This window comes from Watersipora subatra, chromosome 5 (assembly GCF_963576615.1).
Source record: "Watersipora subatra chromosome 5, tzWatSuba1.1, whole genome shotgun sequence".
Classification (NCBI taxonomy): Eukaryota; Metazoa; Bryozoa; class Gymnolaemata; order Cheilostomatida; family Watersiporidae; genus Watersipora; species Watersipora subatra.
The window spans coordinates 21,854,686-21,869,301 of NC_088712.1; the positions used below are offsets into that span (position 1 = coordinate 21,854,686).

The 14,616-nt window shown below is 38.1% G+C and overlaps 1 protein-coding gene and 1 long non-coding RNA gene across 2 annotated transcripts in view; both read left to right on the forward strand.

The window, feature by feature from the left end:
• Positions 1–1,625: 1,625 nt before the first annotated feature.
• On the forward strand, positions 1,626–6,733 carry LOC137397008 (uncharacterized). Its single transcript, XR_010978696.1, has 3 exons — positions 1,626–1,684; positions 4,871–5,047; positions 6,563–6,733. It is a non-coding gene; the product is annotated as an uncharacterized lncRNA (long non-coding RNA).
• Positions 6,734–9,694: 2,961 nt separating this feature from the next.
• LOC137397006 (transcription intermediary factor 1-beta-like) overlaps positions 9,695–14,616 on the forward strand; it is a 238,014-nt gene continuing 233,092 nt past the window's right edge. The window contains exons 1-6 of the mRNA XM_068083287.1: positions 9,695–9,762; positions 10,897–11,062; positions 11,496–11,649; positions 12,681–12,864; positions 13,004–13,194; positions 13,475–13,645. Of these exons, the coding sequence (XP_067939388.1) occupies positions 10,899–11,062; positions 11,496–11,649; positions 12,681–12,864; positions 13,004–13,194; positions 13,475–13,645 (864 nt within the window). The 5' untranslated portion in view covers positions 9,695–9,762; positions 10,897–10,898. The remainder of the gene's footprint in view (positions 9,763–10,896; positions 11,063–11,495; positions 11,650–12,680; positions 12,865–13,003; positions 13,195–13,474; positions 13,646–14,616) is intronic.

A 14,616-nucleotide genomic window follows, 5' to 3' on the forward strand; every position in this document is an offset into this window, starting at 1 on the left:
ATACAACATTTTCTAGACTATAATGATGTTATAAGCTATAACTGAATATACTAAATAAAGTGTTGTAAATGATTCTTTCACTGATGGCTGGTTGCTGATCTGGTGCACGCCGGCTGCTTCTTCGCTCCAACAAGTCATTAATGTGGCTGGCTCCTGTAATATTGGCGATATACCTCCATTTTTGCCTGATACTCTGTAGAGTTGTTTGCTTCGCTGAATATCCATTAATAATTGTTGTAACTAGTTAGTCTCTTTCATATTAAGTGGTGTTGATCAATAATAATCGTGATTTAGTAACAGTTTTATGCTGTTTTTCATTCATTAAGCTTTTCATTATAATGATCAGACAACTCCCAATCGAAATGATGTCCCATATATTCACGTTGCATCAGCTGTGATAGTTGGACAACTCCCAATCGAACTGATGTCCCATATATTCACATTGCATCAGCTGTGATGGTTGGACAACTCCCATGATTGATATTTCTAGCAGCATAGCAATTGCCATATATTTCATGTCTGCTTATTGATGCATCACAGTGTTTGGTGCAATGTTTTGCAGCAGTTGTGGTATTAGGTGATCCCACAATTTATTATTTCTTTTGACTTTTGGTCATCTATTGCTTCAAACCCTGACACATACTGGCCCTCAGGTGAAGCCAGACCCTGGCTTAAACATTTGCGACGCATCTATCGTGATCATCTGCCATCTCTGGGTAGCTTTGCATGTAGCCTTCGGTCTTTATCAGCCTTTCGCAACATTGATCGTAATATCACTTCATTAATTTTCAAGATTACCTCTGTGTCATGTCTTTGGTGTTGCTTGTTAGTAGGCTTTGTGTGGGCGCGTCTTATAGCAGTTTCTCACTCCTTATTCGTGGTTAGTTTTACTGCGCGTCAGTTATTGGATGGCTTTCAGTTGTTTGGCCAATTTGTCTCAGTTCGAAGAATGTCAACTATCCCTCTATCAGTTGTGGCTTAGTCACCGCGAGATTCTTACTGTCTTCTCTAATTGCATACACGTGCAAGGCTAAAGTTGAGTAATCTCATCATGGTAGTAGCAGCTGTATTGGATATGGGCCGGCGTATCCTCTCACGTAAGTTTCCTATAGTCGTTCAGAATCGTATATTCTTAGTGGCTTATAGATATCTAGCTGTGTATATGCTAAAGCGTCGAGCTTTAAATTATAATTTTTTTGTAGCTTTAGGTTTAGTTTCGTGTGTGTTAAGCTGGGTGCTGTCAGCTATTTCCATTCATACTGTCCATCTTCATAAATATAATCTGTCATCGGCTTCTTCTTTGGAATGTCTCGTTGATCATGCATTCTACCTGTTCTTGTCATATTTCCAAGCAAGTTTTCTTCTCTATAATTCCTGCTTCCTGATTGCATTTTGGCTAGCATTTCAGACATATCACAATGTCTTGTCTTTAGCGCTTTTAATATATTTAGGTGCTGTTGGCTTGTTGGTGAGTAAAATAGGTGCTGTAAATCCAGGTATTGGGTTGAGAAAGTTTGGCCAGTGCATTTTCTGCCCATCTTCGGTTGCAACAGACAGCATCTATTTCTCTTTTTAAAAGGCATATTTGTTGCTCGCCAGTCGTAATTCTTCTTGTACATTTGTAGATTCAGCAGTGTTGCCTCTGGTGTAGAGTCTTTAGATTTGGAGCATATCATTTCTTCAGGTAAGTCCAGTATTAAATTTGTGCGCAATCTGGTGTGATCTGCTGTGTGGCATAGCATGGGGTGATCTGTATACGCTTTTGTTCTTTCAATTAGGTTGCCAATCAAAATAATTATGGCTGCTAGAGCAATCAGTCGTTCCGCTTCTTCCATAGTGGGTATTAGTCTTTCTGACTTTTGTCTTGTGCTAAATCGAACAGTCTTATTCTGTGGTAACTGCTGAAACTTAAAATAACTGTCTTTAGCGCTTGCTGACAATTCCCATGTATGTTTTTCTGTTTGGCTTGTTACTTGCTGTACTGCTTTTGTTCCGTTTGTGGTTATTGTTTCAATGTCTGGCTGCTCTACTCGTGGCTGAGGATTTGTCTGCTCTTCTTTGGCTGCTGCATCTCTAGATTTTACTTCCGCTTGAGCTTTTGATGTAGGCGTGTCTTGATCTACGATGTTCACCGTTCTTGTCCTGTTAATACCTTGAGCTCTGTGGCTAGTGACATTGTTGGCGGTCCTAGATTGGTTTCTGGTGTCTTCAAAGCGTACCATGCGGTGTTGTTGAGTTGGCTGTCCCGCTGGCATAGAATTAACTATTTTTCTGCAAAAATAGTGTTGATGTCCGATGTTATTGCAATTTCGGCAAATGGGTCGCCCATCCATTGTGAACTCTTGTCCCTCATGCTGGCGGTTGTGCTCCCGAGCTCTTAGCATCTGGTTCTCTCTCCATGATTGTCTCTGAGGTGCTCTAGAAAAGTTGGCATTTCTGTGGTTTCTCCAATTATTATTAAATCTTCGACCTGAAGAGTATCCTGCTTGATTATTTCTATAGCTGCCATGGAATTGTCTGCCCATTGGCCTGTTCCATCTTCTGTCTCTCCAGTTTGTGTTAGTTGCCGCACTGCCACCATAATTCCTATCTCGTTCGAACCAGTTGTTATTGTCATTCCTTCTGCTTCTAGTCTCGGCTACTCTTTCAGCTTCTCTTAGCTCCAGGTTTTTCAGGCTTCGTTTAATTGCTTCCAGTTGCTCCTCCTGTCGTATGTCACGACTTACTACGCTAACATTTGCATGTGCTGATTCATTAAGTAGGATAGCATTGGTCTTTTCCATCCTCTGTGCTGCCTTGAAAGCGCCATCTGCTGTGCTGATGCTAGGATTGTTTAGCAAGCCCCTCTTGAAAGTCACTGGCAGGCCTCGAACAAATGATGATAATATTATTTGGTCTAGTGCATCAGCATTCATGGTGGGAAAGAGTCTTTTAGCCATAGTGGTGATGCTGGCGTAATATTTACCAATGCTTTCAGACTCCTGCTTTATTCTGTTATTTAGGCCCACTGAGTTTGCTATTCCATCTGTTACAGCAAATTCTTCAGCAAGTTCAGCTGTGAGCAGGCTGTAATTTTCTTTGATGTATGGGTTCCTTGCTATTATGTTACGATAAGTGATGAGAGCACCTTCGGTGAGATACAGTGGAAGTATTTTTCCCCAATTTTCTCGTGGAATGCTCAGGGCTTGGCAATTAAGCTCATAGTTGTCTGTCCATTCACTGAAGGTGGTTTCTGCTGAGGGTCCATTTGAAAACTTCTCTACTTCGGGTAGTTTTGTGGCTACATTTATTATGTTTGTGGCTTGCTTATTTGATTGTTCCACTGTTTGTTTTGCAGGTATTCGTTTGGTAGGCAGTCCTTGTGTTCGTTTATTTTGACAATAATCTAGGTCAGAGCTGTCAGATTCGTAGTAAGGCACCCATGGCTCCTGTAATGGCTGACTGTTTTTTCTATAATGCTTCTGGCTTGATGCATTGGGCCAAGGTGTTGATTCACACGTGTCTTGCTCTGGTCTAGCTTCTCTTCCCAATTGCATCCCTCGCTGGCTATGTTTCATCTCACACTCCGGATAGTTTACTCCCTGTCTCATCTTTAATTTCTGGTGTGATTTGTAGCGTAATCTTTCCTCATTCAACTCCCGCTGTCTTTGCTCTTCTAGCCATGCTAACTGCTCTTGTTCAAGTCTTTCAAATCTTGTTGAGTATGGCTCTTGTAGGAGTTGTCTCCTCTCTTGATCTAATGCTCTACCATACTCATTGTTTGCTTCGGCCATGTGATACTGCTTTGGTTTGAGTATGCTTTTCTTTGGTGTTACATCGCATTGATAATCGTAACACATTGCTTGTCGAGGCTGGTAGCATTCTTCATCAAATTTTACTTGTTCTTGGTGTCCTAGTTCTAGCCAATCTTTTGGAAGTTGTCTCCTTTCTGCGCATGGTGACTGATTTCTGCACTCTTCATATCTCTCCAATCCATAAGGCCATGTTAGTTTTGGGTTGTTTTTCTTGTAATAATTCTCACTATGTAAGTTTAGGTTGCTCATCTCTGACCTTTTGCCTCGCACTTCTTCCGGCATGAGTTCTTGTGTCCTTCGCCATTCTCGTTGCTCATTCAGTTTTTTCTCGTGTTGTGGGTTTCCCATGTTCTGTAGAAGCCGTCCTTTCTTGTGGTGAGCTAGCTGTTCTTCATATTTATTCGCTCTTTCTTCTCTATAATTTCGTATTGGTTGCTGGGTGTCAGCTGCTTGTTGTGTGAAGTCATGTTTATTATTAATTTCTCTGCTACTCTCTATTTCAAAATGGTTTTGTTTGATATTGTGCTTTTGCTTGCTGGGTTCTACGCTTTTGCATGTGCAGCTCTCCTCGTCTGAGCTCTCCTCACTAACTATGATTGCATCGTCACTAAATAGTATGCGAGTTGTTGGTGGGCTGGTTTGTGAGTGCTTTTCTTTTCTGTTATTTTGTAGGTTGTCTTTATCCTTAGCATTATAACTTGCCAAAATGCTTTTTGCTAAAGGTCTCTGCATTGCTTGTGGCGTTTGGTCTATTTCCCTGTAACTGGACGCTGGGGATAATCCTTGTCTCGAAATTGGTATTTCATCATCATCTGTGCTTATATGCAAGGGTGGTGAGAACAAGTCAGCATGACGCTCAAGTTGCTTTGCTCTCCTGTGTGTTTTGAAGCTCTGGTGTTTGGCTCCGAGGTCTTCATCCCCGAGCATATCACATGTCAATCTATTTAACCAGTCATTGTATCTTGCTAGCTCTGCTGCCTTGTTTATGGCTGTAGCGTCACTTCTACGCTTTGATGGTTGTGCTAACATCGCTTGCTCTCTGCGTTCCTCATCATCATCGCTGTTTTCTATTGCAGGTGGTCTGGCAGTAGGTGCCCTCCGTATTGTTGAAGTCGAAGCAAAGGGATCTGCGTCTTCGTGCTGAGCTCTATACTCATCCAAAGTAACAAACGTCTCATCGCTCACACCCTCTCTATTGTGTGTCTCCAACTGACCTTGTCTGTCAGCTAACTGGAGAAGCTCTTCTTCTTGCTGTAAGTTTTCAGTAGTCATTTCGCTGCCCTCTCTATTTTCTTTAGTTGCTTGTGCTTCTGATTCACGCTTCCTTTGCATCTCTTCTGCTGGTTCCTCACTCCTGCTCCTTCTATTTCTTGGAGGTTGTACTCCTATTAGATATTTGGCTGTCTCTCGTAGTCGGCTCATAAAGGCATGAGCTTAATATAATATGCAAAGTACAGATCAAATATTTAAAGCGGTACTGATTAATTAATAAAGCTATTTTTGTTTGTTAGTAATATCAAAATAATGTTTCAGAAAGAATAAAAGATAAGTAGCGTCAAAGTAATATATCCTAAAACTATATAATTAAATCCAAACAAAATTTTCTTCAAATAAAAATGTTCGATTCAATCTCGGGTTTCAAGCTCCACTTTGTCAAGGGAGAAATTTTGAATAATTTAATTTTTTTAATAATTATGTTTATTTTAAATTTATTATAATGATGAATATAAAAAGTAAGCTAATAATGATAATTTGATATTTAAATAATAATATGAAATGTATCGTTTTTGTGAGTTTCCTTTGAGTGAAATACTACAATGGTTCTATGGTTTTATGGTTCTATGTGTAATGGTTAGCCTCTGGACCTTGAGTTCAATTTCTCCCAAGACAAATTTTGACCGCAGACAAAGTGGCACTTCTGCCCCAGAAAATCAGACCGTTGCTATAAAGCAAAATTGAAATACCAACTCAATCAATGGAGATGGGCACTACTATAGTTATCCTTGCAATTTGTTTTGACAGTAAGGCGTTGCTGTATCAATGAGCCCAAGTATCAAGTATTATTGAGATTATGAGGCCTACTATCTCTTGTAGGCAACTCTCTGCAGGTAATTATCTTATAATTGACAATAACACGCCAGTGGTTTGTTTCTAAGCGTCTGTGAACTCTATTTTTTCTCCAAAGGTCAAAATAACAATTATTCTGTCAAGGCTTACTAGCTCAAGCAAAAATAACAATATGCTTAGCCCTATTTGTTATGGCCTTACTAGGTTAAATGAGTACGTATCTGTTAGGCGTGTAGTAGTAGCTCTTACTGTAAACAGGGGCGGCTGAGTTAACTTTCTTCTCTCAGGGCTTTATGGCTTCCTGGCTTGCCACCTCTTTTTGGGTGAATCGTGTTTGTTGAGTCTATCCTCGGCGAGCTGGTTGCTGCTGGCTCCTTGGCTATCTTGGGCTTATGTTAATCCTCCTATCTTGGCTCTTCCTTGCGGCGCCCCTTTATCGTCTGGCTCGCTGCCAGCTTCTCCTCTGCGGCTCCCCTTTGCCGTCTGGCTCGCTGCCAGCTTCTCCTTTGCGGCTCCCCTTTGCCGTCTGGCTCGCTGCCAGCTTCTCCTCGCTCCTGCCTGGCTCGCTGCCAACTTCTCCTTTTTCCTCCCTTGATTTTGCCCCCCTTTTATACTTGTCCTTGAGCCATTGTCGAATGTCATTGGTTGGTTGTGTTTTACTTGCGGTCTTTGCGTAAGCTTTTGTGTAATTTCTATTTCAGATTCCTTGCGGTGAGCTAAAATTCCTTACTGTGGTTTGGATTCCATGACGACAAGCGAATGAGAAGTGAAAAATATTCTAAGTCCGGTAACAAATTGTACAAAACTGGCCATAACTCAAAAACTAACAATGGCAGCATTATAAAATTAATTTTACAGTAATCCTCGTTCTAAGACGCTATTAGCTAGCTAATTTATATAAAGCAAGAGAAACTATTATCATATTATGCCATTCTTTTTACAACCATTTCGTCGATATTTTCTCATAAAATACAATATCTGAGTTAATGAATAATTATGCTATATTTTTCTACTGCTCTACAATACAACATTTTCTAGACTATAATGATGTTATAAGCTATAACTGAATATACTAAATAAAGTGTTGTAAATGATTCTTTCACTGATGGCTGGTTGCTGATCTGGTGCACGCCGGCTGCTTCTTCGCTCCAACAAGTCATTAATGTGGCTGGCTCCTGTAATATTGGCGATATACCTCCATTTTTGCCTGATACTCTGTAGAGTTGTTTGCTTCGCTGAATATCCATTAATAATTGTTGTAACTAGTTAGTCTCTTTCATATTAAGTGGTGTTGATCAATAATAATCGTGATTTAGTAACAGTTTTATGCTGTTTTTCATTCATTAAGCTTTTCATTATAATGATCAGACAACTCCCAATCGAAATGATGTCCCATATATTCACGTTGCATCAGCTGTGATAGTTGGACAACTCCCAATCGAACTGATGTCCCATATATTCACATTGCATCAGCTGTGATGGTTGGACAACTCCCATGATTGATATTTCTAGCAGCATAGCAATTGCCATATATTTCATGTCTGCTTATTGATGCATCACAGTGTTTGGTGCAATGTTTTGCAGCAGTTGTGGTATTAGGTGATCCCACAATTTATTATTTCTTTTGACTTTTGGTCATCTATTGCTTCAAACCCTGACAGTATCATCGATACATAATCAATATTTATTAATGGATACTATGTGAATTGTTTGGTTAGCCTAATGAAATGGGATAGTAGCTGAAAAGATTTCTAGTACCGAATTAAAACTAGTCGTAGTAACTAAAAATTGAATCGAAAAAAATTACTAATAAAAAATAGCAAAGCGATAATGCTAACTTCTTCATCAGTCTTTTTAGATGAAAAGACTCGTTTTCTTTTCTTCTTCCTAAACTCAATGGCTGAACATGACTTCACCATACCATCAATGTAAATCCAAATATAAAAGTAGAGCGTGTGTTAGAGCTTTGTAAAACGTGTGTAGCTAGGACCTCGGTCAGAGACAAAAGGAATGACCTAACCGCTGGCATCGATATGTTTACAATCGCTACCTCCGTCACCGGCATTTCATTGGCCAATGTTTATTATACGTCGATTTCATTTGATAAGAAAAAGCAGCTCCGATGCAAATCGAACCAGCTGGTTTGATTTGCTTCAACCTGATCCTTTTAGCGGGAACAAAAAGGCTCTATATCTTTATTGATTGATTGAACGTGAATGTAAACAGTACCATTGGAGAGACCGCGTGTTGAACTCTCATTTGGTATATGGATTACATTTGATATCGTCCGATAAGGAGTCATTTATTATGCAAATAAAGAGGTCGTAAGGGTCGAATTTTTGCGGTTTTCTTTCGGTTTGTATTATGACAGGGTGTCAATAAAAAGCTTATTGTAGAGTTTAGCCTTAGTTTCTGTCAATAAAATGCATATCAGTTGAAAGAGCACATTCTACTGCTTACAGTGCTTCATAAATCTGCAATATAGAAAATTTGACATAAAATTCAAAAATTGCCATGTCATTTTAAACTCCGTCCACTGTTACTGTCCAGCCCCGTACACTGCTGATTATAAGTGTCTTTTAAACCAGTCAAAACTAATTACTATGTATACAATTTATGCTTCCACAACTGGGAACATATACACAAATACAGCTACTTTAATTCTGAGCTCACACTCACTGAGTAGTTATTATATACATATTTAAGCAATCTTTATTGTGGTAATCAATAGTTATATTTTTCAATGTTTTCCACAAGGTACCCTGCTAGTAAACTAACTAAAAAGCAGTGTACAAAAAAGATCAACACAAAAATATAGTCCAACTGAAAAAACTAATGAATAGTCTGACTAATTTAATAATGCTGAAACATAAAAAATAACATATGTAATAAGCAAGTTTGAGGGCTGAAATAAGTATTGTTTAAAGAAACTGTAGACGTAAAAGCTCTGTAAAAATAGTTATGCAGATCTTTGACAACGATCATATCTAATAACCTTTCTGCCAAACACAGCTAGCAAAAAAGCTCAAAACAGATTGATTCGACCGTTTGCTTGTATTACCTCCGCAAAAACTAACTAATAACATACTAGCTTAAAGACAGAATAATTTTGTATTTTATTTTGTACCGGTAAATATTATTTGCCGGTATAAAATGAAACCGCGAGAGGGAAAAACAACCATAAAAATATTAACAGATATGCAGCACTAAAACTTACCTAAAACGTGATAACAAATAAATGCATATTTCAACAACCACCGTATGTCAACAGCAACCAGCATTATATCTGCATACTTTTCGTAGGCACCGTAACAAAACAGTTTACGTTTATAGAACTCGCAAAAACCTATTTTAGCTCGACTGTAAATTCCAAAAGAATCCACGTATAAGACCGCCACAACACGCAGCCCATGAAAGTTGTGAGAACATTGCTATGCATACTGACGATTCCATTATAATTTATAAATTTCGGACTTTAATTGTTTCCTGCGTAGCAAACATCTTCACCAAATATTATGATTTACGGCTCCATGTACCAGTCATCTTACTACGTTTGACATTACTCGATGTTCAGAAAAGCGCGATGACTAAATAAATACTTTCATTGATTTTCATACAACGTTTCCTTTATTTCTGATCCACTCTGATCAAACTGTGAGGTTGTAAAATTAGTAGTTGTGTGCTCTTATAAAATCGTTCACCCAACGATGTCGACACCGTTTCCGCTTGACAGAAATTATAATGCTTCGCTACAGTGATTAATCACTATCAAAACATGATTGCCGAAAACTGCTAATGCGCAGTGACATGCGCGCGCAGAAGGGTGCGGCTCACCGGTAACTTCCTAGTCCGCTCACAATTATCTTTGGTCGCAATTATTTAACTTTTGGAGATTTTTATGGTGAGTATTATGTTTCATTGTATGCTAAGCTGAAAAATTTCATTATATACAACTAATAGAGCTTGTTTACGCAATGGAACGTGCACTAAACTCACTTTGTCATATATTCACCTAATGTTTAATCAGTGTTAACGTGGACCGGCCATTTACGATCGATTTGGCTTGCTGACAGTGTTGGCAAACGCCCGTGCATGAATCAAACTGTGATATCGAAAATATATGGTTCATTGGAGACTTCTCATTTGATATCTTAAGGGCATTTCAATTGAACTAATTATTATTTTTAGGTAGAGCTGATTGTGTCTGAACCAATGACTAGCTTTAGTGAGAACTGCCTGAAGTTATCTTTATTTGCTCGATTGCATAATGTAATACACGATACTCCCGATGAATTGCCTCAGAGCATATAAGTGTGGTTAATATCTTGGCAAACTATTGTGGACTACAAAAGGTTTGCGAGGTGTGATATGAAGCCTAATTAGATTTTTTTTATCGCAGTAGGCCTACTCTTTGTTATGACTATTTATTACAGCGCTGTATACTAGTAGTTGAGATAGACTTGAAGGCAATTTAAGCAATGAGAAGATTCAATATAAACCATGGTATGATTACATTCCTACCAGTCAGCTAACAATATAATAAACTTATTCTAAGCATAGTTGTCATTAACAGTAAACTTTGCTTTACTAATAAACCACTGCCTCGGCTTTAGGTGTATATTACAGTATTATGTGGAAAAGTGTGAACATAGCAGTCAATTTTCTAGATCGGCCTCATTTTTGAGAAATTGGTAGTTTTTGAAGACTTGTGATATTTGGGCCATTCAGTTTGTCTTGTCACGGGGTAAACCAATCATCATCTTTTTAACTGCAGGAAAACAAGTCATAACAGAGCTCCACTTTTTTGCAAGTAATAATCTCATTTTACCTGCTTTTTAAAATGCTTTTCATGATGCATTGTAAGTAATAAGTGGCAGTAAATAATGTTCCTCACATTTAGGCAATGGCTAGTCAGTACAGCAGCCATACCGTTATCACTTTATATGTATATGTAACGGTTAGTGTGTTACTCTGTAGGTTCAATATAAATCTTTAAACTTTATTCTTATTATATATTTTTGTCATTTCATTGAAGCAATGGCTTCTGCACATCATGATATAGAGTGTGAATTCTGTGGCCAGAGGAATGAGAAAATTGTTGATCCAAAACAGCTTCCTTGCGGCCACATTCACTGTATGCCGTGCCTCACATCACACTACGAAAAGAACAAGATTTGCTGGTGCGGCCTTCAAAGCTGTGGGTAAGTAATATTCCAATGTCTTGTGATGTTTGCAGTATAAATAATTAATATGGCTGGGAATAAGTTGGTAAGAATCATTCATCCATTGGGTCCTGCTATTGTTTTAGAAGGCCATTCTTATTAAAGTTGTCTCTCAGATATTTTAATATTAGGTGACGAGAACATTAATTCTACGTGATCACACACCTTCATAATTGACCAATAAATGATGTTTCTACATTTCTTGAAAGACTTTATGTACATTTGATTCATTGGAATGAGTAGTCATCATTGGACGAATTGCAATTTCCACAACGATACTTGTCTAAAATCAGCTTTATTTGATACTCATTTAAGGTGACTAACAGATCCATCATTAATAGTAGGGGAATTATGAAAAAAAATTAAATGTACATATTATTAGATTTTGTTATGTATAAACCATGATTTTTAGGAAGGTGTATAAAATGTCACCCGAATCATTGGCTGACTTGGATGTTGATGCTGCGAAGTTGTGCGATGCTTGCGTAAAGAAGGGACAACGCAACCGTCTCGCCTTATCTTACTGTGCAGCTTGTTCTAAAAAGTTCTGTAAAGAGCACCTGGAGGTATGTCAGACATATAGTTGAATTTGGTGCTGTTGTTGCAATTCATAGCTTCAAAATTCAGCTTGTCACATGCAGGTTTATTTTACATGTCAGCATAGTTACTGCCATTTACCTCTGTTACTCTTCAGATATAATAGTCAGTTGTTTACTTGTGTCAACCAGCTGCAGTGCATCTCTCTTTAAATATTTACTTAGCCTATATATAGCATTAAGGTAATGGAATGTGGGTGCCGCTTCTAGAATCTAGATGCTTATCGTTTAGCACTAGAGCTTCAGAGCTCAGGCTAAGCAATCTGCCTTTAGTAGGCCTCAAACCCTGATTTCGATAGGAAACAATCTGAGGCATATCAGACTACCAGAGGTTTACTATCAAAATAACCTTTTCTCATCTTCCTGTCCCTTTTGTAAATCACAGTGACTCTTGTCTGAGATTACATTGATCAGTGGTAGAGCAGGTGATTCACTAGTAAGTGCATGCTCTAGCATTCCATGTAACTGCAAGTATAATATGTAGGCAGTATTTTATATTAAAAGCAGACTTGTTCAGAATGCATCAACATGTTTTTGTCAGTTCAAAACTGTTACAAGAATCAATCTTATTGACTTCTGTCTTCTGTTGAAAACAGTCATATTCTATATGATCTTCACTCTCTGTAGCGGTTGGGTCAGGCTATTACTTGTAATGCTACTTTTCACCAAGTCAACCTGCTGAGTCTCAAATTGCAATGTTTTGCTGTACAATATTGCAGCTCTGGGTTTTGAGGCTGATAGTAACACTATAATAGCTTTTAAGAATGCATCACTATACATGCTCATATCCGCTCTCAACTGACCATACCTGACTTGGTTGTTATCTCATGTGGAGCCCAACTTTTACCTTTATAAATGTAGAAAGTCTAAAAGCCCCCTTAACATCAACATATGGTAATCTGCCATACCGCAAGCCTGGCAGCATTCTCTTGAATCTTTTCACTCGCTTCACCAATTACTATGACAGGAATTCTACTTGAACCTTGTTGTCTTTCTTTCAGCAACATGATGTATTGCTAGATAATCATCATACAGTCTCCATGAACCAGTATATGTCAGGGGAGAGCCAACATAAGCCAGATATATGTACAAAACATGAGAATCAGCCACTGGTGTTTGGATGTAAAGTCTGCCATACCATCAGTTGTATGAAATGTGTAGCAGATTCATCTAAATGTGAGAAAGGTAAGTTTATTGAGTAAACACTGTATGTACATTAGATAGCAGGAATATATTTACATACTGAAGTAGACTGGATAAATATGGAAATATTTAGTAGGAAAATTCATAAGCAATTGATTACTGTCAAGGTAATCTTGCACAGGTGGACCACATGACTTCCAGTTGCTGGAAGATCTGGCAGCCTCCCTGTTGGATACCGCACTAACAGAAGAGAGTACAACCAAGGATGAGGAATACGAAAAACTATTCAAGGAAGTATCCCAAGTACAGGCAGACTTTGATGGTGAAACACAAGCCATGCTTCTACTAATCCATAATACAAGAGACAGTCAGGTTTGAAATTATTGTTCTGTTGAAATACCTCGGCTGCCTTCTTTCGTTATACCCAACTAGTTGATGTGACATACTGGCATTCCAGTAATATGAGAAAAAGGCTACAATTTGATGTAATATGAAAGAGGCTGCAACTTCCTTCAGCTAATGTTCTTCCTAACTTTATATCCAAATAGTTTCTATGATATTCAAGCATTAGTTTTAGTGAAAGAAAGAGACTACAACTCCTGAATGTTAGCTTTTCTATTATTTCCATTTACACTTCTATTTCCTGTTACAGTTGAATGAGATTAAACTTAAATATGACACACTGGAGAAACATGTGCTGGAAAACCGACAGCAGTCACAGACTAAAATTGCTGACTTCATAGAAGACGAGCTGCTCAAGCAGTGGAATAGCCTAAGAACCAATAAGGAGTTGCTAGAAACTGGGACTAAGAGCCATCCCCCGGTAAGCTTTTAGCCAGGGTTGCTACTCAGTAGTTCATTAATGTTCAGGATCTCTTGTATGTGAGTTTGTGAGGGTATTGTGGATATATGGGTATACATATGTGTGCTTGTGTGGGGTATATATTTTGGTATACCTGTGCGTAGTAGTGCTTTTGCAGTGTATATATATATTCTGGTATACCTGTGTGTACTAGTGCTTGTGTAGTGTATATATTATAGTATACCTCCGTGTACTTGTGATTGTCTAGTGTATATTTTAGTATACTTTTGTGAAGTAGCACTTGTGCGCTATATTTACTTTTGTATACCTGTGTGTACTAGTGTTTATGTAGTGTATATATTTCGGCATACTTGTGTACTAGTGGTCGTGTAGTGTATATATTTTAGTATTCATGTGTACTAGTACTTGTGTAGCGTATATATTTTGGTATAGATGTGTGTACTAGTGCTGGTGTAGTGTATATATTATGGTATATATGTTTGTACTAGTGCTGGTGTAGTATGTATATATTTTGGTATACATGTGTGTACTAGTGCTGGTGCAGTCTATATATTATGGTATATATGTTTGTACTAGTGCTGGTGTAGTATGTATATATTTTTGTATACATGTGTGTACTAGTGCTGGTGCAGTCTATATATTATGGTATATATGTCTGTACTAGTGCTGGTGTAGTACGTATATATTTTGGTATACATGTGTGTACTAGTGCTGGCACTTGTGTAGTGTATATGTTCAGATATACCTGTGTGTACCTGCAAGACTGAACTCATTAACTTGATACAACCATGTCAACTAGTGCTAAACCTTCATGAAAAACCTACAGTGTAGCCTATAAGTCCTCTAACAGCACAATAAAAATCTAGCTGAGACATGGCAATTAAGTTCCTGATTCAAAGATTCAGGAATTTTAATTCGACCTTGGAAGTACAAGAAAATTATTTTCACATGTACTGATGTAGCCTGTTTTT